Here is a 27225-nt window from a genome sequence, read left to right as displayed (position 1 = left end):
TGAAAAGTTGCACTCCCAACCGAATTGCTTTTGTTGCCCCAAAAAGGCCGGGAGGAAATGTCACTCCAGGCTACAGTGTCAACTCGTTCGTGTGACACAACACCGATATAAAAATACCATCTCGCTATCAGACGGGACACTTTCAAGCAGACGAGAAGAGACGATCGCCGTGTGTACGCAGCAGCAGGCAGAGAGCAAGCGAACTGATATAAAATATTGAACTTTCCCTTTTCGTCAATCGCTTTGGCCGCCAGATGGTAACACATCGTACAACAAACCGCTGCACACCATGGCACACACCCTGGAAGGCCATCTTTCGGACACCAATTTACTGCACCCTGCCAAAACCGACTACCACCAGTCACTGGGCCAGCATAGCACAATAGCCCCCTTCGGGTTGATCGATGACAAATCTGGTAATTGTATCAGCTTTCACCTGGCCCGGCTTGGACAGGTTGTGGCGTTGGATATGACACGATACTGGCTAGTTTGCTTTACAGTGATCTACTGCCCGTAAACGTTCCAACTGTTTTGCGAATTAACAGTAATGTACCGTTTGAACAGGTGCCGTATGACTTAGACAAAAAAAGCTACCGATTTTTGCCGAAAACTGTAATGACCGTTCTGTTTCGTAACAGAGAACAATAATCCGGTGTGTTTTATGCAATGTCGAAGATCGCGCCATTAACCGTGGCTTTCCCATACATTTCTAGTGCTGTTTCTCATGTTTTCCCGCTCTTTACGTATGGAGGGAATCACCCAAACTGCACACACACACACACATACACCTACAGTCCACAGGGGTCACACAGGCTCGTTTTGCAACACGGGATGACGACGCAACCGTATTGTTTGTCGCTGCATCGCTCATCAGCAAGAAAAACGTTCAAAAACCGGGAACCGTGCCGTGACGAATTGCTCCCCACTGGGTGGTATGCGCAGCACCGGGGATTTTAATGAGATTTTCAACCGCGGATGACCAACGAACAAAGTCAACCAACCCCAGCCAGTGCACAATGGGCATTTGCCGGGATGAAATTCAAAAAATCAACTTTGTAATAGCGCAATTCCAAATAATAGGTTTTAATACTAAGGGTTAAACTAAGAAAAATACCAAATATGAGCTCTTTATCTGTTCTGGTTCTCTAGAAAACACCTCTCAAAGTCGAGATTTGTTAAAAAAAACGCAGAAAAATCTTCACTTTTTTGAAAAACTTTGAACCTTTGTAACTTTTTCAAATATGAACCGATTTTGATAAATTTAGACATTATATAAAGGATATTTAGTCAGCTTTACAAACACATGAAAAATTTTGAGCTAAGTTAATTTTATGCAAAAATATACGATAATAACTGAAGAAACCTCCTGAAAATTTTCATCATTTTAATTTTTGACTTGATGCCATTATAAAAGTGGCGTAGAGTGGCGTTGTCTCATATATGTCACATCATATTGTAATATATATACTATCAATCTGTGAAGAAATATTCTGCGAAAGTTTGCGAACGCGAATTTTATTGAAGTTTTTTCACATCAACTTTTTCTAAAAACAGACACATGCGTAACTAGGCGGCTCCATAGGTGCCTAGTGTAGCGTATTTCGTGTATTCTACAAAAATATATTCTACGTGCTTTTGATCTACTTTCATTTCAATTACGAAGCTGTGTATCTTAGTTTCAGCTCATGTACTTATCTTATATCTAAATTTCTATTCTAACCTAACTTTATCATTAAATATAATGAAGCAAATCAGAACCAAATACCTTTTGGTCCTACTCCAGATTATAGAAGGATATAAGGAAAGTAATTCTTAAATTATACGCATAACAGGAAAACGTTATGAATACAGTAGCATCTATTGGCGTTTTGGGAGAAGAAACTCCCAAAACTCATGACAAACTAAATATAAGGATAGAGGGGAGAAGCTACAAAGAATATTTTGCAAGAAAGAAAATGCATCCAGAAGGACATTTTGTATAATGAGCTGTATTCCTCTGATTCGTTAACCAGTTCAATATCAGTAGCTACACGCACTAAAACAAAGACAGGGTTTAACTTTACAAATGAAGTAAATACTTAGTTTGTAGCTATCGTGCAATTTTGATTTTTTCAGATAGTTGTAAAACCAAGAAGGATTTTTAGTTTTATTAACCCTTCTGAAGGCAGTACAGCACTTGGAAAGGTATTGGATGAATATTCAAAGACAAACAATATGTGCTGCTTTTCATTACGAATTTGGGAAGTACTTTATTTCAATGCACCTGCTCTATCTAATTATTTAAATGCCTTTATTCATGTCTTTAGAAAAGTGAACTAGACGTCAGGAGCTTGTAATAGCATCCACCTAAGTTGTGTATGTAAATTTTTAATATTTGTACTACCTGTGAGTAAAAGTGACGAGAATTAGCTACAATTGTCCTATACAAAGCAGAAAAAATTATCTTATTCAAAATTATTATGTTTTGTTTATATATTATTATTATTATTATTTATTTATTTAATCTTCATTATGGAACATTACAGTATATTTTAAAATGGTTTACACTATTAGCAACAAATAATACAAGAAAAAATACACACAAAATTACTAAAACTAAGCAAAGATCCCTTAAGCACTATTTTATGTAGCGCCACCTGGTGGTGTGGATGCGAACTACAAATAAAATGTTATTTACTATCATAATACTTTACTACAAATGATAAAAACTAACAATTTTTGCAAAAATAATTTTATCCCGCAATTTGTTCTAAACTGCCCATTGTGCAGTGGTGGCTCTTCTTCACTTCTGTTCAGTGGTCAGCGAGCATGACACTGTTATGTACGGGTCCGAAAAAAGATCGGAAAAAATCAGAACACGTCACTCCACAATTCATAGAGAATGTTGGTGACCGGAAAGCGTTTAATTCGGTACGAGGTAAAAGAGCGCTTTCTAAGCCGCTGTTAATGATAGTTCATTATAGTACACATTTTGTGTTACTGTTTCGCATCCACAAACGAATACAGGCATGCCCTTTTCATTGCGGATTCGAACATCGCGGTGGTTGCTGTAATATGGCATGGAAATGTCACATATTTTTTTGTCAACTCAGGCTTGCAAATATAACCAACTTGCAAAATATAATCAAAGCACTATCGCTGGCGCATCACTCTAATGATTGAGCGAGGGAGACTCGGTCCTACAAGTGGGTCAATAGAATGAATCGACATTAGTGGTAAGCTGCCGGTAAAACCTGTAAGAGTAGGTGGCTCTCAGTAACAAAACAAAAATAAACACACATGTACACATTGTATATAAAAAAACTGTTCATTCCTACTCAACCATGTGCATGCATATAGCTTGTGTAAGCTCGCAATGATTGGAGTCCCGAATTGATTGAACTTGAAACTTTTAAAGATTCGAATGTAAATTGATCGAGTTTGAATCATAAGGTTGACCGAAGTTGACATACTTATAAACTTTGGATTGTTAATAATATTGTAACACAGACAACCGCCGAGCACATTCAAGCATGAAACCCGAACGGATGCATTCACTTACAAACCTTAACACACGCGCACCGCAAGCTTTCCAGTAGATAGAACTGAGTGGGCAAGTACGTCGACGTTATGCACTGCACACATCAAATTGCACATCTTAAAGTTTTGCAGAGTTTTTCCCCTTCCTGGTTTGACGAGAGAACTGGATACCGATAGTTTCACCTGCAAATGCAACAAGCTACAGTGGTTAGGAGCATAGCAGTAAACACAATCATTTACACCACTGAAGCATACTTATAAGTGTTTGTGCTTTACTATAGAGGGTACTGGTTTTTAATGCTCTTTACTTGTTCAAGAAGGCTGTTAATCGCTTAATGGTGAATAGTTCATAACTAATTGTTTCTACCGAAATCTACGCAACGACGAAAATGATCTTTTTTATAGTATCTTCAACAAATGCACATCAATCGCGAGTAGCTGCTTTCAAGAGCTTCAACTTGTTTAAAGCCCCGCTTTTATTTGGTATGTTGTTGTTAAATAGCTGCAATTGAAGTATGTCGGCAACATGCGATGAAATCGTCCAATAAAGTAGCTTGATCTAGCTGAGTGAGATGATTAAGTCCATTGAAATTCGATTATATTTGAGAAATCACAATACACGAAAGAATCCAACGAAAAACGGGAAACATAAAAAAAATAAGCCACCAATTATGTTCGATTGTTACATAAGCTCACATCATGGGTCACAGTTTATTTATCATTCATCGCTTACACAGTAGGAATTTGGCGTGCTATCGTGGTATCTAAAAGACGACGAAATGATAGCTATATTTTACTCATACTGCTGACCTATCTACCTCGCGCAGTGTGGTCAACCTGTTGCGGCAGTACTCGGGACAACCTGTGTCTTATACTTTTCCCACAAAACAGGAAGCTCCTTTCAAGCCCAGAATACCTAAGCTACCGTGTACCACTCACCAAGCGATAAGCATCTCATCCTCGGCGTTGGTCACTTAATGGATCAGTTGGGGGTTTCAATTCCGTTATTACATACATCTTTCATAGCCCACCCACTCCCATGTGTTGTGGCGGCACGGGGCGGCACATTCCTTTCCCAAATTGATCTAAAATCACTCAACAACAACACAGCAGGGCAGCAAAACAGCGTCTATACCATATCATTGTGAAGGGTCGACTAGTGGGTGATATGAGAAACATTCTTTAACACAACTATTAGCTCGAAAGCAAAAAGTCGTCAGTCTACATCCAAGGCGAGGTTCGTCTCTTGCGCCGTCGCACAAATCTTTTGTCAGTCTGCAATCTTTTGCGCAAGAATAAAAGCACAACACTAAAAACCAAATGCTTAACTCGGCGTGATTGCTTTTACTACAACTAGAGACCGTTATCGGTCAGTTTAGCTTTGTTGATAAAGAAATGCCAAACTGTGGACCCGTGCATTGTTCTCAAAGGAGTTAGAAAATAAACTGTATGCCCTTTTTGGAGCTGTAATATAGCCACCAAATTAAACTGGTTATTTTTTCGTAAATGTATCGAGGCACACAATCAACCGAATCGCCGACCAGCGCTTCCACCAGCGAGAATCAAAATAAGCTCGAACAAAAGAAACGCAGGACAAACAAGAAGCAAACACAACCGGCTGCTTAAAGCATTCTCGCAGATTCCAGTCGCAAGCAGTGATGCCGAAAAATCAAGGTGACATAAGCGCGTAAAGAAACCGGAGAAACATCTCAACGGGCGCGCCGCCACCACCAGGAGGAAGTGGAAGAACGAGTTTGCGCAACACCAACACCACACCACCACAGCACAGGCAGCACACATTCGGCGCCAAACACACATTCGTGGACGATGATGATGATGATTTGCCTTCAAGAAGCGAGCTCGATCTAGCGTGCACCGTCGTCTGCTACGGCACAGAACAGAAAACGCAGGCCACTGTGATGATGATGGGATGTAGGGAACGATTTCAACCTTTGCATGAGAGGCTTTGGTGAAGTAAATAAAAGAATAACAGAAACCATCGCACACACCAAACTAAAACCGCGATCCATAAAACGGACCGCTCCCCACCACTCACTCTTCCTCTGGCCTTCCCCACTCTTCCTTCCGTCGAGCGTGTTTATTTTTTCGTTCGGTATTTCTGACGACCGGCCCAGAATCGTTACCCAATCTCTTCTGAGTCAACAGTATAAACACACCCAAAGGGAGTGGAAAAGAAGGAGATAGAATGAAAGAAATAACAAAAAAAACGTCGCCATGTCGAGATTTTTTTTTGTTTTTCTACCAACTTTTTCCTTTTTTTTTAATTTTGGTAGCCTTCTCCTTCTCCTTTCCTTGTCCTTTTCCTTCCATGGTTGCTTTGATCGCGTCATTCCGTTCCACGCGTAGCTTACGCAAAGAAATACGTAAGCAAACCCCGCACCGGGTCGATTGAAGGAACGAGTTTCCTCTACTACAGTATGAAACGAAAACAACATTCTGAATTTCGAAACAAGAAGGCAAAAGAGAAAACGTAAGACAGAGCGAAAGAGAGTAACAGAGAAGAACGAACCAGAAGAATTCAACACCCGTTTCCAACCGATGGCATTTTGAGGAGCTCAACCGCTGCGCGCTGGAGTTTAATACAGGAAGAAATGCGTACGAACGCGCTCCTTGAAGCCTAAGATCATAAGAAAAGCAGAAAGGGCAAAAATTTATGTATGCATCAGGAACGAATACGAGAGAGCTGATGAAAATTCACTCCAACCGGCCCTCAAACCCAGCCAGTAGGACGCAGTGGCTCCGCGTAAGGGTATAAAACAGTATTGGAGTTCGCGCATTCGCGACGTTGCGTATTTGCGTGCAAAGCTGATGCGTAAGCATAACCGTTAACAGGAATATGTTGCGGATTCAGGTCCATGTGGTATGAAATGGTTGGCAATGATTTTGCCTTCCATTGTGCATAATATTAAAAAAAAACGGGAAACAATGATATGATACTTTGTTATGACTGTTGAAGTGTAGTTGAAATAAGTACATTTGATTAGGGAAAATCAAACAACAGCAAATAATGCTTCAATTTAGTTTCCATTGCTAAAACAACTACGATAAACAAATGCAATAATTAAACACATCTGGTACTCATTTGGCAGAAAGTTTCGCCCTTTTTCACCATTCTTGCACTGCATTGCGGCTTACTCTTGGCCTTAGTTTTCTAAACCCAAACGAAAACATCTGGCTCCAATATGTACTTATGGCGAAACTTGCGTATGTGACGGGCTGACCCCCGGAGGAGAATTCAAAATTCAACAGCCATGCTTACCTTTGGTATCTTCGCCGAATCCGTAATCCAGAGTTGCGTTGTTGTTTGTTCGGTACTTTCAAACAAATGATGGCGGCACTGTTGCCGCTCTCCGGATATGAAGCGTTCGTGCAAAATCCTTGCAGCCTGCTTTCCCTTATTCCAACTGCCTAAATATTGTGTTTTCGTAGCACAACACCTCTTCGGGCTACACTTGAAAAGACACTCTATCTCTCTCTCGCTCTCTCTTTCTTCGCAGCCAACAATCTGGCGTTTTGAAATACGCTTGAACACTTGATATAAGGATTCTTTTTACATTACACTAATAAACAAAACACCAAAAACAACTTCAATCAACCAAATCCGCCCGGCACTAGGCACAATCACACATCATTTTTTCGGGGTGAATATTATATTCGTTTTTTTTTTGTTTTAACTGTACACACACACACTTGCAACTGCTTCGAACGCCTGCAAATTAAATTACACATTAAAGCTAACGTTATTGTACACGCATTGGAAAACCGTGTAATCCGATAGTATGAATTCACCGTACATGCAATCTCTTCACTCCTACGCACAGCCCACTTTTCCAATTGTAATAATACACACGCAAAAGAGTACGGACGCGGGCAGGCCAATTCTGGCAATTCTAACGAAGTACCAAATGTTAATGCTTGTATCTAATCTGATTGAGATTCTATTTCGTTCCTTGGCTCTGCGTGCCCCAAGAACACGAAAGCGATCTTGGCCTCGAATGTCTGGACAATCAGGAACCCGTAATAATCACCACGTTTAACCCATACATACATACATACATACATACATACACACGCGCATACACACATTGCACAGAACCACACTCTACACACTCGCGATCACACGCACACCATCAAAAATCATACTCCCAAAAACACACTGAAGCTATCCCGAGCGGGGGAAAAAAGAAAACAGGAATCACAAATGCTTCTTAATTGCCAGCATAACTTGCATGTACGGATTATTCGCTGCCCACGTTACACTTGCAGAGCCCTAGTCCAGCCACAGCCAGCGCAGTTCTGCAAATGTTGTTTGCTGTGATGCGATTGGTATTCCCTCGCATCGATCCAATCTTGTTCCCAAATCTCATCCTGCAGCGTTGCCACGCGACGCCGTCTGGAGTGTGGTGATCGTCAGCGGTGATGATGATATTGGGCTGCGAGACAAATGCCGCTGCTGAACGATCAGACCCAATTGCGAGATAATATGGCGCCGAATGATGCTCGTTCTACGCGTGTTCTATCCACAGTGATCACTGTTTCATTTGCGTGTTCAACTAATAATCGCAGCCGCAATTCGCAATTCCCTGCTGGGGCGATAAACGATCCAAGCTTACAGGGGCACTCAAACAGCAACTTATCACTTTCAATAGCTACAAACTAGCATTGTCGTACCATTTCTTTGAGCTAGCTTTGTTTTTTCCTTATCCTTTTGTTCGTCTCACTTGCAATAACACTCTTTTATCATTGAATTACCTTGATCTGAATAAGGTACAAGCTTACGCGAAAAAGCACTGCACAGGAGCGCTAACGAAACACGTCTGAGCTCCTCGACAATCGGTAAAAGTGTGCGTGTGGTTGTAACACGTTTAATCGTATTATGCCGTATTGCTTGTAACATCCCATAGTCCATAGTCCAAAAACATTATGTCCATGAATCTCAATTGTTTGTCGAATCGTGTCGTGGCAGAGCAATGAAGGAATTACAACTTTAGTTGGGACATTTATTCCGTAATTACTTAATATGTTGTGCAAGCAAACATGTTTAAACTTCTAGTTTATTACAATCATTAAAATGTTTAACAATTCAAAAAATCTACCACTATTCGTTACACACACTTTAAGCAATAGATGGCGCTATTATTCGACATATTTCATCGCATCAATATCATCGCATCCCGCTGACCAATGCGCCGTATTGTCGGACTTTTTGCGATGTGATTAGAATTAGCTAAATTACATGAGTGGCAATTTTTCCCCTCATTTATCTTGGGCATGCACGGTTGCTCAATTAATTCACATGAAAATAGCACATAAAAAATAAGGTTTCTTTTGCTTCAATGTATCAAATCGTAGACCAGAACCACCTATTTTTTAGTTTAGCTATAGCACACTAGGGGACAGGCTATGCCAGATTTTTCGACACATAGATGACGCTGATTTCTTTATTAAAATTGCCGTTATGTTTGAACTCATCGGTGTGTTCATTCCCTGGACTTTTTTTAAATAAAAAAAACTTAGACTCTTTGAGTAGCTATCACCAAAAATAAATTACAACTCAAACTCATTCAAACGTGCTTAAATATTATTTTTTATAAGATATAAAACGGCCTTTCGCCTCACCTCTCATAAAGTTCTAGTGATTTGAACGCTAGAAAATGCAAACAAAATAATGTTTGCATTATCATCACGTAAGCCCCTTTTCACAAGCATGGTATGCATAGCAATTGGGTGAAAAGATGTTTATTTGATACGTAATAATTTAAGAACCATTCGCCTGGGCTAAAGGGTTCGACCCCAGCTGGCAACATTAACCATTCAAGTTCACCTAAATTGTTATATCACTTATAGACAGTGTTCCAAATGGTTTTGAATCAATCAGCGATGTTCAAGGTCATTTTACCAAAACACGTACAACCTCCGCTATATCGAGTCTCCTAATACGTCCATCAGTACGTGCACATTGTAGGTTGATGGTTGTTGGCGCATGGCGGATATGGCACACGCTGTCAATATGTTTATGCCGGGATAAATTTCAAGCTCGCATGGTCACCAATACCAAATACTTTTACGCTGAAATGATGATCTTATGATGCAGATTGCGCATTCTATACTGATCTACAAAAAATATACACTGCATTATGCAATCCACCTATTATGTAGAAGATTAATATTCAAAAAAGTTAAAGCATTCGTGTTCCCTATATTCGCCACACGGTGCCACAACAACATGATGTCGTTCACGATTCCCACATTGTCCTCGAGTTTGGATCACGATTCGTGCGTACTACCCAAAAATTTGATACAGTTTTCCGCACGAACGCATTGCATTGAAACTACGTTAGGAAGCAGCAAACAGTACATATCGTCCGGATCACCATTGCATCGGCCACTGGGAGTGACACTGATGATCGCACTGCGCTAAGGTTTACGTACCCCGTACTCGGACGTGACGGGAATGAACGATACAATTATTGGCTTCCTCCCAGCCCCAAATAGAATCGATAGTAAAACGATCGCGGTATAAAAGAACTATGAACTACCGAATTCCACATCAATACGCTCTGGAACGTAGTATCGTGTGATTGCAGTGACTCTTGGTTGCATTATATTAACCCAAAAAAAATGGCCATTAAATTTGTGGTAAGCAATGCGACTTGCAGTTTATCCCGATCGTGTGCATCTTGGACTTATTCTGAATTCAACTGCAATTGTGTGCAAAAAAAAGTTTTAAGTGATTTTTTGCGTTCAAAAACTCATCAACACTACGTCGAGATGATGCCACTAGAAGAATAGATTTCGCCTGTAAATGAAACGAATAAGTTTTCACCGGTTTGATTTGATTCAATGTGCTTTGCAGATCGCTGTGATCTTTGCTATCGTTGCCTGTACGTTGGCAGCTCCAGCACCGGAACCGAAACCAGATCCCAAGGCACAGCTACTGGCAGCTGCTCCGGTTGGTTATGCTGCATATCCGTATGCGTACGCCGCGAGCTACATTTCACCATACAGTAGCGTATTGCCGTACACTGCTTACGCATATCCTAGTCTAGGTGAGTAAACGCAACGGCTGCAAAAAAGAAAGATAGGAAAATTAAAAATAAAAACGAGTAATATTATTGTTCTACAGCTTACAGCTACAACTACCCTTATGCGATTGTGTAAAACCTCCACACCAAACTAACCGTGAACGAGCCCTTCCACAAACACACCACGCGAATCTCACACAAAAAATTACACTCGAATAAAAAGTGGCCACAACACATTTGACATTCTCGATACGTCGTGATTAATTGATAAAATGAAAGAAATGGAATGAGCTACGTAGATAAAGCTACGCAAGTCAAAATAAAATGCGGGCCAGTTGAAGCAAATCTTTCGCCACAGCAAGCTCCAACGAGTATTGTTCACACATGTTCGATTTCAAATGAAGAAGTCAACTCAGTATCTTATACCAAAGTCCATTTTTTATGTTTCAAGATGGCCGCCAAAAACACTCGCTCGAAACGTCAAAAACCTTCACAACGTCTTTAAAAAAACCTCCCCAGAGTGCGAAAAACACTCGCTTTTGGAGTGCTGGCGAGCTCGCGAAACCCCTACGATTTTTGCCCTACGGGGCATGAGCATGTGTGCGTGCGAGCCAGCCGCATTGAAATCATCCACGTACAGAGTTTGTTTTGATTCGTAGCATTTGGCTAATTGGGTCCGGACTGCTTTCGAGAAAAAATACCAACAGATTACTAAATAGCATTCAGTTGTTGCAAAATAATACGGCTTCGACTAAACTCCGGTGGGTTCGCTTTGGAACGCATACTTTGGCTAAAATGGTAAGTTTCGGCTGCCCATCGCATGTCTGCCGAGTACAACACATTCACTTTCCGCAACACTTACCTGCTAGGATGTAAGTGCCTTTTCCGGCGACGATTTCGATGTCAGCAGCTGGATTAATGCCTCCTACGAACGGTCTCAAAAGACAGCCACTGGTTCCGTGGGCAAGGAAGCGTTCGTATCGTCGCTCGTCTCCAAGATGCAGCTGTACGTCCAGCAGATCAATGTAGCCTTGGAGCAAACGGGCGGGCAAGTGCTGAAAAACATCCCCAAGGTTATCAGCGACGCGAACATGCTGCAGATTGAGTCGGGTTTGCTGAAGCAGCGCATGAATCAGGTACAACGCGAGATTGCACATCTGCAAACTGAAACCGGAGACTGTATGGTTAGTCTCGAGCGGCTGGACGACATCAAGCAGCGGTTGCAAAGCTCCAAACAGTGCCTGCAGGAAGCCGACGGGTGGGGTAAGCTAGCAGGCGAGCTGGACGATTTGCTGGAAAAGTCCGACATTGATGCATCGAGCGGAAAGTTACTCTCCCTGCAGAAATCGCTCGCCGCCCAGGTCGGCCTGCACGGGCATTCGGAGCGCGAGAACCAGGTGGAATACTTCAAGAACCGCCTGGAAGCTCTCGTGAGCCCTTCGGTCGTGGTAGCACTGCGCTCGATGGATACCGCTGCCTGCCGGCGATACGTTGGCATTTTCGAAGGAATCGGCCGGCTAGCACAGTTGAAACAATACTACCGCACGGTGCTGAAGACATTCGTGCAGGAACAGTGGAGCAGCGCGATCGAGGGCAGCGAAAGTGGCGGTTCGGATGTGTTGAAGGAGTTTTACGACCATTTGGTGGAGCTGCTCAAGAGCCATCTGCGGTGGAGCTGTCAGTGCTTTGGTGAAGCTACCGATTGTGTGCTGGCCGTCGCAGATGCACTGGAGAACCTTGACCCCACACGCGAGAGTGTCGTACGCAGTGCACTCAAACGAGCCACCGACAAGTTCTGGACATTGACACAATTTTCCAAAGTGAACGTGTCGATGGGCTCCCTAATTGAGGGTTGGGTACGGGGAGGTCCTCAGCAAGATATTCGCTGTGACGATGAGACCACCATCGACCGACTAGCGAACTCCTTGTTTGTCTTCTTCGGAATATTCCTGAAGGAGTATCCAACGCTCGAAAACTCCCAGCTCGAAGCGTCTCTTCAAGGTTTGACCATCGTCGGTACGGCACCTGCCGACAGTGTTCACAATTTGGAGAGCGCGAACGCTAAGATTATACGCTGGGCCCTGGAAGCGGTGACACGCTGCCAGGACATTACACAAAACTGTGCGCTTCTGTCATTGGGCAGCGTGCTGCAAAACTACCTGCTGACCTACTTAGATCAGTACAACAAGGTGCAGAAGCAGCTCGCTGCCAGCCAGCCGAGCCAAACTGACTGGAACCTGCTGCAGCTGAGTGTCGTTTTGTTGCAATATCTTGGATCCTTCCGACAGGCTGCCTACGAGCTGGAGCAAACATTCTTGCAACAAGTCCTTACCAAACACTCTCAACTCACTGCAGGCTCCGCACGAGCTCGCTTTGAATATCGGTTGAATACCAAGGGCGAGTTTAACGAATTACACAAACTTGCCACCACATTCCAACAGACGTCCTCCGAGTCGGGCCGAGAGTATTTTAGCGAGTTTCACCAGCGCATGAAACGCACCTGCGAGGACATTCACGATACAATGCTGCAGATTGCATTCTCACCCATAACGAAACACTTCAAACAGATTGAGCCCGCCGCCACTGGCCCGACCGGGGCAGCCGGTGGTACAACGGCAATGGACACACTGCCGGACTACAGCTACGCACCGCAGGAATACATCACGCTCATCAGTCAGTATTTGCTTACGCTTCCGCAGCATCTCGAACCGCTGCTGTTGTCGCCGGCCGCTGCACTGAAAGCGGTGCTGGAGGTGGCAGACCATCGGTACGCGTCTAACCGACCGTGTGCCGACGTGTTTCTTGCCCTCGTCGTGGAAGAGTCGGAAGCGTTGTACGTTGAGCAGATAGAGAACATTTGCTCGCTGAGCGTGTCGGGAGCGAAACAGTTGGCCACCGATATCGGTAAGTTTGATTGGTAGGTGGTGGTGGTGTCTTTTCCTTATCCTGCCTTACTGGAGCATTTACACTTCTAGAGTACTTTGGCAGCGTGCTGGAAGAGATGGGCCAATCCCTGGGTGGTAACCTGCAACAAACGGTTAAACTTCTGCGCGCTCCTTTGGAGTCGTACGCTTCGGCAGCAACCGGGTGTGATCCGGAGCTGGTTGCCGCCATTCGTCAGAAGCGCAATTTAATATCCTGTTGAGCGATAAAGCCATCACAACCAAAAAAGAGTGGTGTCTGAAATACGGTCAGCGAAAACTGTTTTAATTAATTCCTAAAAATAAGAAACAAGTTGTTGATTGTTTTTCTATTTTCCTTATTAATCTAGGAGTAAATGAAAAGCAGGTGACTAAATTTTTGCAAACAAAAATCAAACAAATACACCACGCAATACACATGAAATTACGTCGAGTTTTATTATTTCTTCCACAATGAACGTTAGCACGATTTAACGCCATCACGTACCTCATACTGTTGTTCCTACATTGATTGGCCGCGATACAGTACTGGTAATTTTATTTACATCTCAGTTAAACTTTCTATTTCATTCCGATACTAAAACCTCACGACGACATCGATATAAAAGCAAACTCTTTCTACGCTTTATTACTGTTAATGATGCACAACAACAAAAACATACGCAAAAGAACGAAAACACGTATCCCTCACACTTTACACTGCTGCTGTATGAAGTCGATTCGCACCTACTATTAATCAGTACTAATAAATAAATATGTAAAAAGTATCATTTCAATTATGACAAGGAGGGAAGCACAAGTGAGAGATTTATTTAAAAAAATTGATAGTTACTGGTATGTCCAATGAAATACCGTTTGCTTGCAAATTCAGCATATCTTTCCCGGTTACATGCCAAGCCACTCGCGTAATTCGCTTTACTAACAAGTAACATAAACAATTGACTATGAATTTAAACTTGCTAACGTCGCCATTCTGTTGCGATCGGGAAAAGCTCAATCATGCTATTATATTGTCTGCCAAAATGTAGGACAACCTCGTAGCATTACTTCAACAAAACAGCTACCAAAAGTCCGTCGAGGATGCGCAACAGGAGATTTTGTTTTTTTCGGTGGTTTTGCTACTAGGCTCAATAATCGTTTGCATAAAGTGCAATAAAGTGAATAAATTTAAGCAAATTCGACACAAAATGAACCTAAATCAACTCGAGACTGAATTCGTTGTTGCTTGCTTTTTTACTTAGCCAAACGTTTGCTTATTTATACTGCCCGGCGCTACATGATATCAACAAATGGCGTGATAAACTAGAACGAGGCCTTCCTTAGTTACTTACAAAGACTACGTTCCGCTTGCAGCCAAGCGTGTTGCTTTAAAACGTTAGTTTGCTGCGATACACACCGCGGCATTCAACCACGAGACGCTAACCACTATCGTACACATGTTAAAATTGAATGTCGATCTACATTCACTCGACATTTACTAGTCAAATGCCGCACTGTACTGTAAACCTGCATATGATCTGTTGGGCGATTCTACTACACATCTGGCCTCCGTTTTCGATTAAGAGTTGCGTATAAAAGATACAATTTAAATATTATTTACGACTTTACGACTCCGATTACTCTCCTCTTCACTATTTTTCTAACACTTAAACATTCCCGAAATTTCAAAACGAACAAAGTCAAAATCTTCCAAAGCAAACCTTATGCGCAAGAGCGAGTAAAACTTCTTTCTTGACTTTCTTTTCTAAGCACTAAATGTGTCTCCTTAAGTAAATTCACACATACACTGGTAGCGCTATTGTTTCTGGATTCAAAAATTCGCGCCAAAAATAGTGCACACAATAAACGAGCGGATAAAGAAAAATATCGTTAAAAATAGATTGATTCATATTGTCTTTTTTGGGGTTCGTTCGGTACGCTCACTGCACACTGCTTGTACCAAACCCTCCCTTAGAGCGAGATTATTTGCAAACTACTGCGAACCAGTTTTGCTTTGAAGGACTTTAACTTTGCCGTGTTGGGTAAGTATTACTAATATGAACAAACTGATACAATACTCATGGCTTTCCTGCAAAGGGGAATAGAGTTCGTTCCAGGGTTGTCGAGAGTACGGCAGCACTAATTGGAATCGTACACCTCATGGTCCGCTTCGTCTCCACCGATCGTGATCATCATTTTGTGATCCGAGCTATCGTTACTGTCGGACGATCCAGTGTGAGGAGATCCGATGTCATCCTGAAAAAGAGACGCTCGCGTTAAAAAGCTTCCTTAAAAACAAGACAACATAAAAATGCATTGTTGTCAATTTTAGTAATATTAAATTTCTTAAAAAAAACACTTGAACACACAACAAGTGAACAAGTTCATTTATAACAAAGCTACCGTACACATGTACTACTATTACGCTACTCAGCTGCTATATGTATTGAAATACGAATTCGAATTTCTACCAATTTGAAAGCGGCGTTGCACGGCGTGTCCTGGCGAGGTTACGATATTCTTATTCTGATTTCACCTTTACCCAACACTGCTATGCGAGTGTTACCTTTTTATCGGCGTCATATGCACCAGCTGTGGAGGAGTGGTGAGATTGTCTTTCCAGGTCCGCATCGTCTTCGTCATCCATTTTGTAGTCAGTGTCGTCAATTTCGTGGATTTCTTCCTCCTCGTAAGTGAGCTCATCGCCAGACTTATAGTAACCGTCAGAGTCCTAATATTCGCTCAACGTTGAAATTAAATACCGTGCAAAAACAGAAGCATATCCAACACAACATGCGCGCACAACCAGCATCGTTCCCAAACATCGTCAACAATTTTGTACGAGATAACGTGATTAAGCGCATCGTTTATAGGAGAAAAAGAGTACAAGAAAATAAAAAGGAAACATAAATAACTACCTACAAATAAGGATAAGCTACACATGAACGCCATACAATACAACAAGTCAATTTGTAAACATCTAATCTCCGACACCGTACCAAAACATCTACACCAGACGGAGGAAAGCAATAATGCCGCACCGACGATTACATTCTAAACAGTCTAAAAACAGCTTTTCTACGACTTCTAACGGGAACATATTTCATTTGAACATCTGTACAGAAACTATTTTCCAAACTCTTATAATATGTGTATCTTACATGATCCCGCTTGAACTTTCCGTGGGTCCGTATGTGCTTGGACAGGTGATCGCTGCGCATAAACTTTTTGTTGCACTCGACGCATTCGAACCGCTTCTCACCCGTGTGTGTCCGCCGGTGTCGCTGCAGTTCGTCTGATCGCGTGAATCGTTTACCGCACGTGCCCCAGTTGCATATGAAGGGTCTTTCTCCTGCAAACAATATAAAACAGTGGGTCAATTGAGATGCTATATGCGACTTGCTTTGCCAACCCCCCGTACCTGTATGCCAACGCAGGTGAGCTCTCAAATGAGACGTCTTTCCGTACACCTTATTGCAGCCGCTTACGTGGCATATGTGCTGCCTTTTCCGATCCGGCGGCCCACTCGACTTGACCTCACAGTTTGGGCACGTACACGCAACACGTCGCACCCGCTGCCGTGGGGTCCCATTCATCGTGTGCGTTGCCGAGACTACCTTCGGTATCGTGTGCCGCCGTCGCTTTTCTCCTGATATAATCGTGGTTTCGGTTTCCATTTCACCTGGCTCTTCCTTTCCCGCTGCTGTGCCCAGTTCCATCCCCATCCCTGCACCTGCCTTTGCCCCTGCGATTGCTGTGGCTGCTCCGGCTCCCGCTCCCGCTCTTCCTCCTTTCCCTACTCCTCTTTTCCCTCCTGTCTCAGAAGCAACGCGAGCATTAGCACCAACGTTCACGTTACCGGTAGCTTGATTAGGGGAACCGCCTACGAGATCTCCCTTCGCGCTGTTTACCTGGGTGGAGGATGGAGTCGTTGCGGTCGAAGCAGCGCCTGGGATCGTACTGCTAGGTATTCCTAGCCCTCCCAAACTCCCAGCGCCACTACTGACAGCCACTATCTGGGCAGGAGCGCCGACGGCCGACGTGAACAGAGCACCGGTAGCTAGTGTGGCCCCGTTGCCAGCTGTTGCCGGTTGCGTAGACAAGGATTCCTGCTTCACCAAGTGTTTAGCGGGTTCGCTTGGATCCTGCTTTATACTTGATAATTGTTGCGCCGTTGCCTGCTGAAGGGCTGCGACTATAGCGCGTTGCTGCTGCTGATGCTGTTGTTGCATACCTTGCTGCTGCTGCTGTAGCTGTTGATGCTGCCCTGCTTGAGTGACCGGGTTCAACTGAGGCTGCGACGCTGCTGTTTGCGGTTGAACCGGTTGCATGAAATTTGTCGGTATAACTTGAACGTTTCCAATACCGGGAATATTTTGCACAGGAATCGCCTGCAATCCTGCAAGCCCTGGCATATGCTGACGCAACTGCTGCAGCGTTATTGGCTGACCAATCTGAGGACCGCCGGGCGCAGCAGTGATCGTTATCGGTTGTGATAAGCCGCTGATCATTTGCTGTTGCGGTTGTTGCCCTCCTGTGCTACCTGATGCTGCAGCTGCCGCTGCAGCCACCATTTGTTGCGCCGCCGCTGCCGCAACTTGCTGTTGTTGCTGAACTTGTTGCTGAACTTGTTGCTGCTGTTGCTGCTGCGGATGGTTAACAGCGTTGGGATCCTGCCCTGCAGCCTGCGCCTGAGCTGTGCTCACGACCATTGGTCCGTTTGGGCCATTCTGAATTTGTTGAGCGGTAGCTTGTGGCTGCTGAAGTATGATGTTAGGATGCATTGATGCTGCTTGTAACCCAGCCAACGGATTTAGAGACGTCAACTGTATCTGCTGAATTTGGCCGCTGGGGGTGATGATGTTAGCCATCTGTGGTATCTGCGGTATAACCTGCATCTGGGGTTGCACCAATGAGCCAAACGTTTGCACTGGGACGTGAACAGTTTGATACACAGTCTGCCCGTTTGCTGTTGATATCGGCATTTGTACTGGGATAGTTTGCTGCATCGGAAATTGAACCACTTGCGGAAGTGCGGTGCCTGCTGGACGTACTTGCACGTTTTGTCCTGAAAGAAAAACATGCAACAAATCAATCAATCAGTGCGATAGTTTTTTTTTTTTGCAAAGTTATGTCTACTACACTATTATCATTCCATTACAATTAATACTACTCAGGCGATGTACAATACTAAAACCCGTACACCTAGTCAAACTAAATTTAACTATACGCTAAAATTCCATAAAACTTCGATCGCTACAGTTAAACGACGAGCATCCTGGAAATTTACCTCCTTCTAACTTAATCGTTGTTATGTTGCCAGGGAGTTGATTCAACGCAGTCATAGTGGACGCTGGCACCTGTATATTCGTGCCCGGTATAGTAAATGTAGCCTGCTGAAGCTGCTGCAGCTGTTGATTTGCGGCAGCAGCGGTTTGTTGTTGCTGTTGCTGCTGCGACACTATTGCCTGCTGCTGGGTAACTATTTGTTGTTGCTGGTTCTGAGCAATTTGCTGAGTTGTTTGTTGTTGTGTCTGTTGTTGTTGCTGCTGTTGCTGCTGTTGTTGTTGTTGTTGTTGCTGCTGATTTTGTTGCTGTTGTTGCTGTTGTTGCTGTTGTTGTTGCTGCTGCTGTTGTTGCTGCTGCTGTTGTTGCTGCTGCTGTTGCTGATTTTGTTGTTGTTGATTTTGCTGTTGTTGTTGCTGCTGCTGCTGTTGCTGCTGCTGTTGCTGTTGCTGCTGCTGTTGCTGCTGCTGTTGCTGCTGCTGTTGCTGCTGCTGTTGCTGCTGCTGTTGCTGCTGCTGTTGCTGCTGCTGCTGCTGCTGTTGTTGCTGTTGTTGTTGTGGTACTTGATGAAGTATGTTAGGGGCATTAGATGTTCCCAATGGTATGGTTATATTAGTGCCCGGTATGGTTAGCGTAGCCTGACCAGCTAGATGGAATAAAACAAATTGCAAGCCGAAACGTGTTTGATTGTATGATTGTTACATGGTGCTCTTAAATGAAGGTTAATGCGTGTTTATATTCACAGATTTGCTCTATTGTAAAGTGCAGGTGTTCTTTACAAATATGTGTTTGGAAATAATTACATCCAATTCACCCTAAAAGGCATACAATCACTATTCTTTTGTAGTGTAATGTACAAAGAATAACATAATTGAAATACCGCTTAGTATTTCTACCTCGTTTGTGGTGTATAATATCTGCCATACGAAAAATAAATTATATGAAGGCGACATGAGCCCACGCATTGGTTTATGTACATACCATTTACCACCCATTCTTTTAAATCCAATCCCACAGTTGTTTAGAAAATGTTTAAATACCTACCAGAAGGTAGTTGAACTGACTGCGGCATGTTTTGGAGAAAATTTGCTGGTAAAACCCCATTCGGCGCACGGATAATCTGTCCAGACGGTGTAATATACGCCGGCTGACCATTAATCTGCACTGCCTGCGCACCGGCCAGCATTTGCTGTTGCTGCTGTTGCTGTTGCTGTTGCTGCTGCTGGTGTTGCTGCTGTTGCTGTTGTTGCTGCTGCTGCTGCTGTTGCTGCTGTTGAGCATGGAAACCTGCCGGTACATACAGCGCTTCCTGACCATCGAGGCTAATCGTTTGCACTGGTTGAATCATCTGAAAGAGTCCATTCTGGTTTTGTACCAGTTGTCCGCCGCCTTGCAAGAACTGTTGCGGTAAGCTTTGCAGGCTAACAATTTGCGAGTGCCCTTGCATCTGGGGCGAGGAAGTGACGAACGTTTTCATCGGTGTACCGACTGGTGTCGCTCCGGCTGTACCAGAAGCGGCCGATGCAGCCATCTGCACAGCGGTACCATCGGCTGTAGTGAGAGCGTTCAGCTGATGTTGTGGGAGAAAATTTTGAAGCTGTTGTAAGGTGATAACCTAAAACATAAAATTATACAACATTAAAATCCATTCGAAAAAAACATTGCTTCGAACAGAACAATAACAAAACTAACCTGAGGTTGTGCTTGCGCTGAAACCTGTTGTATTTGCGCCTGAAGCTGTGCGGCAGCATGCGCTTGCTGTTGCTGTTGCTGTGCAACAGCAGCAGCCTGCTGTTGAGCTTGCTGTTGAGCTTGCTGTTGAGCTTGCTGCTGTGCTTGTTGCTGCTGCTGCTGTTGCAGTTGTTGCTGCTGATGTTGTTGTTGCTGCTGCTGCTGCTGCTGCTGTTGTTGCTGCTGTTGTTGTTGTTGTTGTTGCTGCTGCTGTTGTTGCTGTTGATGATGTTGTTGCTGCTGCTGCTGCTGCTGCTGCTGCTGTTGTTGTTGTTGTTGTTGTTGTTGCTGTTGTTGTTGTTGTTGCGCTTGCAACTGTTGTTGAACTTGATGCTGTGCAGCGCTTTGTGGCTGCGACGCAGCCATAATTGCCGCATTAAGTTCATTGCCCTTTGGAGAAATAAACAACGTTTTAATAAATTTGTTTTGCTCGTTCTTACGTGCAATTCACTGGACAACCATCGAATGCTTACAGTTTAAGTTACTACGAGCGTATAAAAAAGAGCATACATAAACCAAAAGCATAAACGGAGCCCAAAATGAACCCACCAGCAGCACAGCAAGTGAGGTTGTGATTAACGGGTGAATAAAGGTGCAATGAAAACAACAACAACAAAAAACATGAGTGAACGAAATTACGCAGGTTAAATAATATTGTCAGTGAACAGAGGGGGTAAAACTCAGGTAATTGCTACATAATTGATTGTTAGCAAATAAACTTTTAAAATAAAAAAGTGCCACAAGTGTTTTTTTTTTCTTCGATTAGAATTCCTTTTGGTGGAGATATACAAGATTGGTTAGGGGTGGTACGATAAAATCATACAAATGACAAGAATATGGAATGAGTTTAGTTTGCCACACAAGATTCAAAACACCATAGATTAAAAAAAGAACAAAAGTTAACCAAAAAGATGATAAGCAGCGATAAATGCAATGTTACAATGTAAGAAATATCTTGTCGTGCAACGGACCTGTAATCCTTGGGCTTGCAAATGTGCCACCACCGAGGCACTGACGATTCGTATTTCCTGCCCAGGTGCCAATGCACCCTGGCCCGTATCCATATTGCTTCCTACTACACTTTGCGGTATTGACGAAGGCTGGACACTTGCATCGTACTCAGAAACATGTTCGTCAATCTGTTATTCTTGCTCGTGTTTATTTCAGACGCTTCATTTTAGCTGAAGCCGCACAGCGTTTACGAATTATTTCTTATCTACACGGCCATACAGCAAGGTAGTCCTAGTGCTAATCACTGCAAAACACAACGAAAAGGTATGAGACACCGATGTATGACTTGGGCATTGGAATAATAGAACTGCGCTGAAGCATTTAAAAAAACCCACACTAAACCGACACAAACGTCATGTTGGCGTGGACATCAAACATAAACAAATCCTATCATCGCGAGAGGTACAAGAGAGTGAGAGCGAGAGCGAGAGCGAGAGTGAGAGGTACAACTTTGTTTTGCATCGAAAGGACGATGTGATAGTATTGGTGTGCGACAGTATGAGTGCCATGTTTGTGCACATGTATTGAAAACACAATGAATGGCTTTCGAGAAACAGTAACTGCATCTACCGTGCGTACTTTTCGTTCGTATGCTCCAATTTCTTACACGTACTTGCGAAAGGAGTAGACAAAGCATTAACACACCAATCTATGTCATGCGAAACAAATCGTTGCTGTATGCGAGCACACAGAATCGAACAACAACTGCAGCTGAATTTAATGGAATGTGAAGCATGTTCAAAAGGGAACGGGAAAAGACAAGACTGTAGACGGTCTTGTGTTGATGATGTGTTAGTAAGATATCGTATCCTGATTATTGTTGAGCAGGATTATCTTGTTACTATTGTTCGAGAGAAGAACATATTAAGGTCCCACAGCATGTGTTGTTCGTGTATCATAACTTCTCCCGTATCATCGTTTTTCCGTCCTTCCGTATTCACAACGAACATCGCTGACATGTTGATGTTTTACTTTCGTTTGCTACTGTCGATCTTTCCATGCGCTATTTTTGCCCAGCGATGAGGGGCGGAGCGAACCTAAGAGCAGTTACATTACAACACAACAATTGATTACTTATTCGAATGGCGCGTACCTGTACAGATTCACTGTCCGGTTTAGTAACCGTTTCGATCGAATCACTCGATTCTATCTTGGGCTTTGTCTTTTTCGTCATTTTATGAGGTTCCCCTACTGGGCTAAATCTTCACGCTCACCAAGGCTGGTGTCACAAACCAAGTTTCCATCACACATTCCGCGTGCCTTCGGTTCGACGGGAAGCGGCACACACTACACACACCGCATGGACAATCACAATCACTTTGTACAACTTTGTTCGTTGCGTAGAGTATTCGCCGTAACTGCTCTGTGTTGACTTTATCTTTTAATTTGTTGTTAGTCTTCTCTGTTTAGATCACTGCGTGCCCATTTTTCTTCTTCCAAGTGACAGCCACATAAAACATCACACACTTCCCCAAAAGATCACACGCACACCACGACAGGCGACAGGTTGTGTTTACAACGCCAGCTTTAGAACTTTGACGAACGCCAAACCTTTTCGACGACAACTATTGCCAGCTGCACTGTCGATTTGGAAAGCGTATTGCACTGCAATCAATCAGATGTTTGCCTTTCGAAACACAATAAACCAAGATAAAGAGTATGATATTCGATTAACGCACTATTCGCGCCTTTTTATAAACTAATTCTTGCTGCACAACGACACGACGACACACAGACGAGCGTGCATCCCTCGCAAGAGCTGCGCACGAAATGAACTACACACTTGCATACAATCCCGACCAACCTATGCTTGCACGCACGCACAAACACACCCATCCATCGCTGGTTTTATGTGCTCTTCATCCCTCATCCGTCCAATGCTGCATCGAAGAGAAAGAGCAACATATAGTTTCACTTCACTCACTCACTAGCGGTACCGACCCTACGCTGCACCCCACATACAATTATGCTGCTAGCGGGTAAAGATAGTACCGATGGCTATATTGAAAACAATATGAAACGGTAGCGAGGGAGCACACCCCCTTTTTCGACCAACGCACAGCACACGCTTTTAAGCATACCTTTTTCGATGAGGCCTACAATTTCGGCACAATCGACAAGGATGGACGAGGTCTCGCGAGCAACATAACACCCCATTCATTTGTTTGTGGAAAACGGTCCCACATAATCCACATTGTAACATTTTTAGGGCCGTGGTTAAATCTGGCATCAAGACAACGTGCTGGAATGGGAGAGAAAATGATCTGGTGAAAGAAGCGCAGCATTGAGCAAGTACGACGCATCGTCCTAGACTCCCATGAGCATATTTTTTCTCCCTTTGTGTTTCCTTCATATATTTAAATTTTGTAATTTCTACACATTTTTCTATGATATATTTTAATTTTTACAGTGGATTGATTGTCACACAAACAGCCATACAATCCAATTGTTTCAGGACATAAGCATATAATCGCATCGATTGCAATACTTTTCTCACATTTTATGCTCATCCCATCGTACTGCATGGTACAAATGAAGGAGGTCCTCGGTACGCACAACGGGCGTTTATTTTACGCACGCAAGCACGCACACACACTCACAAGTGTGACTACACAGTCAAATCGCAAGGCCTCCTAGTTTCCGAGGCTAGATTCCAAGCGTGTTGCCTGCCTGCCAGTCAATCTGCCTATGGAAATGTGTTCGAAGCCGGCCCAGAAATAATCAAAGTACACTCCGACCGACCCCGGCAAGCTAATTCGCATACAAACATGTAAGAAGAAGGGGCAGATGCAACACACCCAAACATTACAACGTTGCCGCTGTTCGCATGAATGTGTTGGGCCGCTTCGAGCATATTCCCTTTCCTTGTCACTCGCGCACGATGCACGCATGGAAGGATGAAAAGCAGCATGTGCTCTGTTTCATGCGTCGTACTAGAGCATCCTTTTCCGTCAGGCTGTTTTCGCTGTCGATGCTTGCTAGCCAGCAGAAGGCAAGCGTCGAATCAAACTCTCTCTTCCCGCTTTCCTGAAGTAGCTCTGCACTGCTCTACCTATCAGCTCTTTTTCCACCAAACAGCCGAAAGACTCGTTTGATTATCGCATGGATCGCCACCGAAACGCCCGCTCCGGAGCGCTTGGCATTTCGAGGATGGGTAACTTTACGCACGGGGACGAACCAGGACCGCACACGCACACCGTTTCTGAGGGTGTTCCTTGAGCGAGATCTTGCGACCAATGGTAATTGTTTTAAGCGGTTCCTTTTTCATTATTAGCTATGCATTGCTAAACGCAAGGAGGACAAACACTTCTAAAAACTTGGTTGTGATGCCTCAAAAGACCATCATTCAAGTGAAAATTGTAATACATGCCGTAGTGCAGCAATGCACCGGTCACTGACACTTGCCGTGTGGGAAGTGGGATGAAATGTGTTCCAGAGCATAGTTTAAGGGGTCTGTACAGGGGGCGTGGTACCGACATTTGCGCCCTGTTTTATTTCAACCTAAAACAGAATTTGAATTGGCGCTGCAATACGCACGTGTGTTCGCCATTTCTCCGCCTTTCGTTATCAATCCGTTGGAGGAGCGACATATCGTTCCTCAAGATCAGGTATGTCAAACTGGTGGCCCATGGGCTACATGAGGTCCCTGATGGTACTGTATCCGGCTCGCAACACTACGAAGTTATGATTAATTCAGTTTATATTTGAAATGGAATATCTTTAACATCGATAATAGACACAGATATTGCGGTAGCGAATGGATTTCCGAGTTAATAAGTGGCCCACCGAACAAATAAGTTTGATTACATCTGATTAAGATTATGGGACCAAGATCCAACGTCCCGCATTTTCTATTAATGCTTTGCTAATCAAAACATCTTTGAATTATGGATACTTTGAAATCATAGCTTGATTTCCAGCATTAGCATTAAGATTCAGAGTTAGGAATAATAGCAAGAAAACTATAGAGTGATTGATTGCGTGACAATTAGGAGTGACCATATCGGATCGGAGAGTCGGATTAGATCGAGCGTTCAAGAGTAGTACATTTTCATGATCTTTGTGAGGGCCTTAGAAAAATCTCTTTGTTATCACCGTGCCCTACATGGAAAATCTCTTTCAATTTTCACTAGATTGCATCCAAAAAACAAGTCACAGAAATCCAAGCCTACTAGTGTGTGGTACCAGGTGTGGTAGGTCTTGACCGACAGCGTCTGTTGTGACATAGAAGAAGATGAATCAATAATGATTGTTGGCTTAACCGTGGCTTAACCTTGATTACGTCTTTTATGATGGGTTATGATAACACTACAATTTTTTGGAGATTGCCTACATAAGTTTAAAAACCCAATAAATAAAAAAAAATATATATATATATATTGAATGCTGTCTAAACACTTCTTGACTTCGAAAGTAATGCTCTTAGGTCCTTTTCGTCTCAGTTGGTGAATACCAACGTATGCACGATGCGCCTTTCCTAATTTTAATAATTTATGCTATTATTTTGATAGTTTTGCTGCTGATATCGTTGACCGAATCGTTGTCGTTGTCAATGTAAATTAACACGCTACCTCCCAATCGTCTTCGTCGTATTGATCGTCACTCTAATTCTTGCTGCTTCATGTTTGAAATATCTCTTCTACCAAACATATATTTTCTGTTTGTGATATGTGTCTATCGTAATGGTATACGTTCTAGTCCAGCAGAGCGCAAGACCACCGTGTGTATTGCAACCTCGTGGAGCCTTCCCAAAATACGATCCTTGTTATGCGATTAGCTGTGAAATTCTAAAGCAGACTTGTGCGCAACATGTATGAATTTTGATATCCTTTTAGATCAGTCGGTGAAAAAAAAAAGAGTGGAGCTAAAATTCAAAAATCCTGTTCACTGCTTCGCTGTTGACACATTAGGATCAAATTCTTCCTATCGCAACAGGTGCGTCTGGCATGGGCATTAGTAGTCTGATATGGTAATAAGCTACCGAATGAAAAATCGTTCAGCTTGCTTCTTACTAACTTTGCCACAACACGGAAACACTCTACGTGAGTAGGAAATCCTCGCTTTTTTCTATTGCTTTGCAATAATTTAGAAAGAAGATTTGATAGCGCGAAAGGTTTTACGTTCTACTTGAACTCCGGTCTCCCAATCAAGTGTGACCTGCAAGAGTCTGCAATGCGTCTGGCTATCATATCGTTAAGTTTTTTAATCCAATTATATATTCGTTTTTGTTACTTTTGACTATTAAAAAAATCAGTCAATCGATGAGTTAGTAAAATTTTCAACTCTAGGGAATTAAAGGCATTTAAGCATTTATATTCAAAAGATTAATTTGGAGCAACATCATGCTGCAGATTATATGTTGCTTTATTTGAATTTTAACATAACTTTTTTTTATTTATTTTCTAGTATTCAATTTAAAAAATGATTGAAACAACACACATTTTGGAGACAATCATCTTCTTTTAAAAATGACCAAAGTTTACAACTCACTACGAAATAGTGTAGATTTTAGCATAAGCTTAAGTAACTTTAAGACTTTCTGCATAGTTTGGTTTGGCGATTTTAAGAACATATAATTTATTTTACCGTTCGTTGTGTATGTACCATGTGTATTAGTTATTTAGCGCGTTCTTTCGATTTCGTTTTTGGCGTAATTATTGAAGCACGGTTTGTTCTGAATACCAGACTAGAATGAGAGCGATCTCTCCGTTTATTTTATCGTAAGTCCTAGA

General features: G+C 43.0%; 3 protein-coding genes across 10 annotated transcripts in view; 1 reads left to right on the top strand and 2 right to left on the bottom strand.

The window, feature by feature from the left end:
* Positions 1–8397, bottom strand: part of LOC1274583 (spectrin beta chain, non-erythrocytic 1) — a 54932-nt gene extending 46535 nt beyond the window's left edge. Inside the window, exons 1-2 of one of the 2 annotated variants that reach the window (XM_061650999.1) lie at positions 8320–8397; positions 6800–7249 (exon numbers count right to left, since the gene is read on the bottom strand). The gene's annotated coding sequence lies outside the window, so the exon portion shown is untranslated. Of the gene's footprint in view, positions 1–6799; positions 7250–8292 lie in introns of both variants that reach the window. The other variant, XM_061650998.1, reaches the window with a different exon arrangement.
* A 2648-nt stretch (positions 8398–11045) lies between these two features.
* On the top strand, positions 11046–13759 carry LOC1274582 (conserved oligomeric Golgi complex subunit 7). The gene is made up of 3 exons (XM_313727.4): positions 11046–11363; positions 11435–13469; positions 13541–13759. The coding sequence occupies exons 1-3, from the start codon at positions 11361–11363 to the stop codon at positions 13708–13710; spliced, it is 2208 nt and encodes a 735-aa protein (XP_313727.4). The 5' UTR covers positions 11046–11360; the 3' UTR covers positions 13711–13759.
* A 140-nt stretch (positions 13760–13899) lies between these two features.
* LOC1274581 (putative mediator of RNA polymerase II transcription subunit 26) lies at positions 13900–23308 on the bottom strand. Of its 7 annotated transcripts, none has more exons than XM_061642718.1 (9): positions 22587–23283; positions 21454–21737; positions 20444–20872; positions 19796–20366; positions 18756–19397; positions 16887–18533; positions 16627–16817; positions 16032–16196; positions 13900–15721 (listed from the first exon to the last, which is right to left on the bottom strand). In XM_061642718.1, exons 2-9 carry the CDS (start codon positions 21544–21546, stop codon positions 15605–15607), a joined length of 3855 nt encoding a protein of 1284 aa, XP_061498702.1. In that variant the 5' UTR covers positions 21547–21737; positions 22587–23283; the 3' UTR covers positions 13900–15604. The 7 variants fall into 7 exon arrangements, with proteins under 7 accessions (XP_061498702.1, XP_061498703.1, XP_061498705.1 ...); XM_061642719.1 differs by having other exon boundaries at positions 23173–23267; XM_061642721.1 differs by lacking the exon at positions 16032–16196.
* Between the last annotated feature and the right edge of the window lie 3917 nt (positions 23309–27225).

This window comes from Anopheles gambiae, chromosome 2 (assembly GCF_943734735.2).
Source record: "Anopheles gambiae chromosome 2, idAnoGambNW_F1_1, whole genome shotgun sequence".
NCBI classification, from domain to species: Eukaryota; Metazoa; Arthropoda; class Insecta; order Diptera; family Culicidae; genus Anopheles; species Anopheles gambiae.
Note: the sequence above shows the minus strand (reverse complement) of the source record. Positions and strands in the feature narration are given on the sequence as shown.

Excerpts from the sequence above, each read along its gene's own strand:
- LOC1274582 (XM_313727.4), top strand. Across the intron at positions 13,470-13,540 it reads ACAGTTGGCCACCGATATCG|AGTACTTTGGCAGCGTGCTG; the intron begins GTAAGTTTGATT and ends TTACACTTCTAG.
- LOC1274581 (XM_061642718.1), bottom strand. The coding sequence starts at position 21,546 with ATGGATACGGGCCAGGGTGCATTGGCACCTGGGCAGGAAATACGAATC. Across the intron at positions 20,873-21,453 it reads TGCAAGCCCAAGGATTACAG|GGCAATGAACTTAATGCGGC; the intron begins GTCCGTTGCACG and ends ATTTCTCCAAAG. Across the intron at positions 18,534-18,755 it reads AACGATTAAGTTAGAAGGAG|GACAAAACGTGCAAGTACGT; the intron begins GTAAATTTCCAG and ends TTTTTCTTTCAG.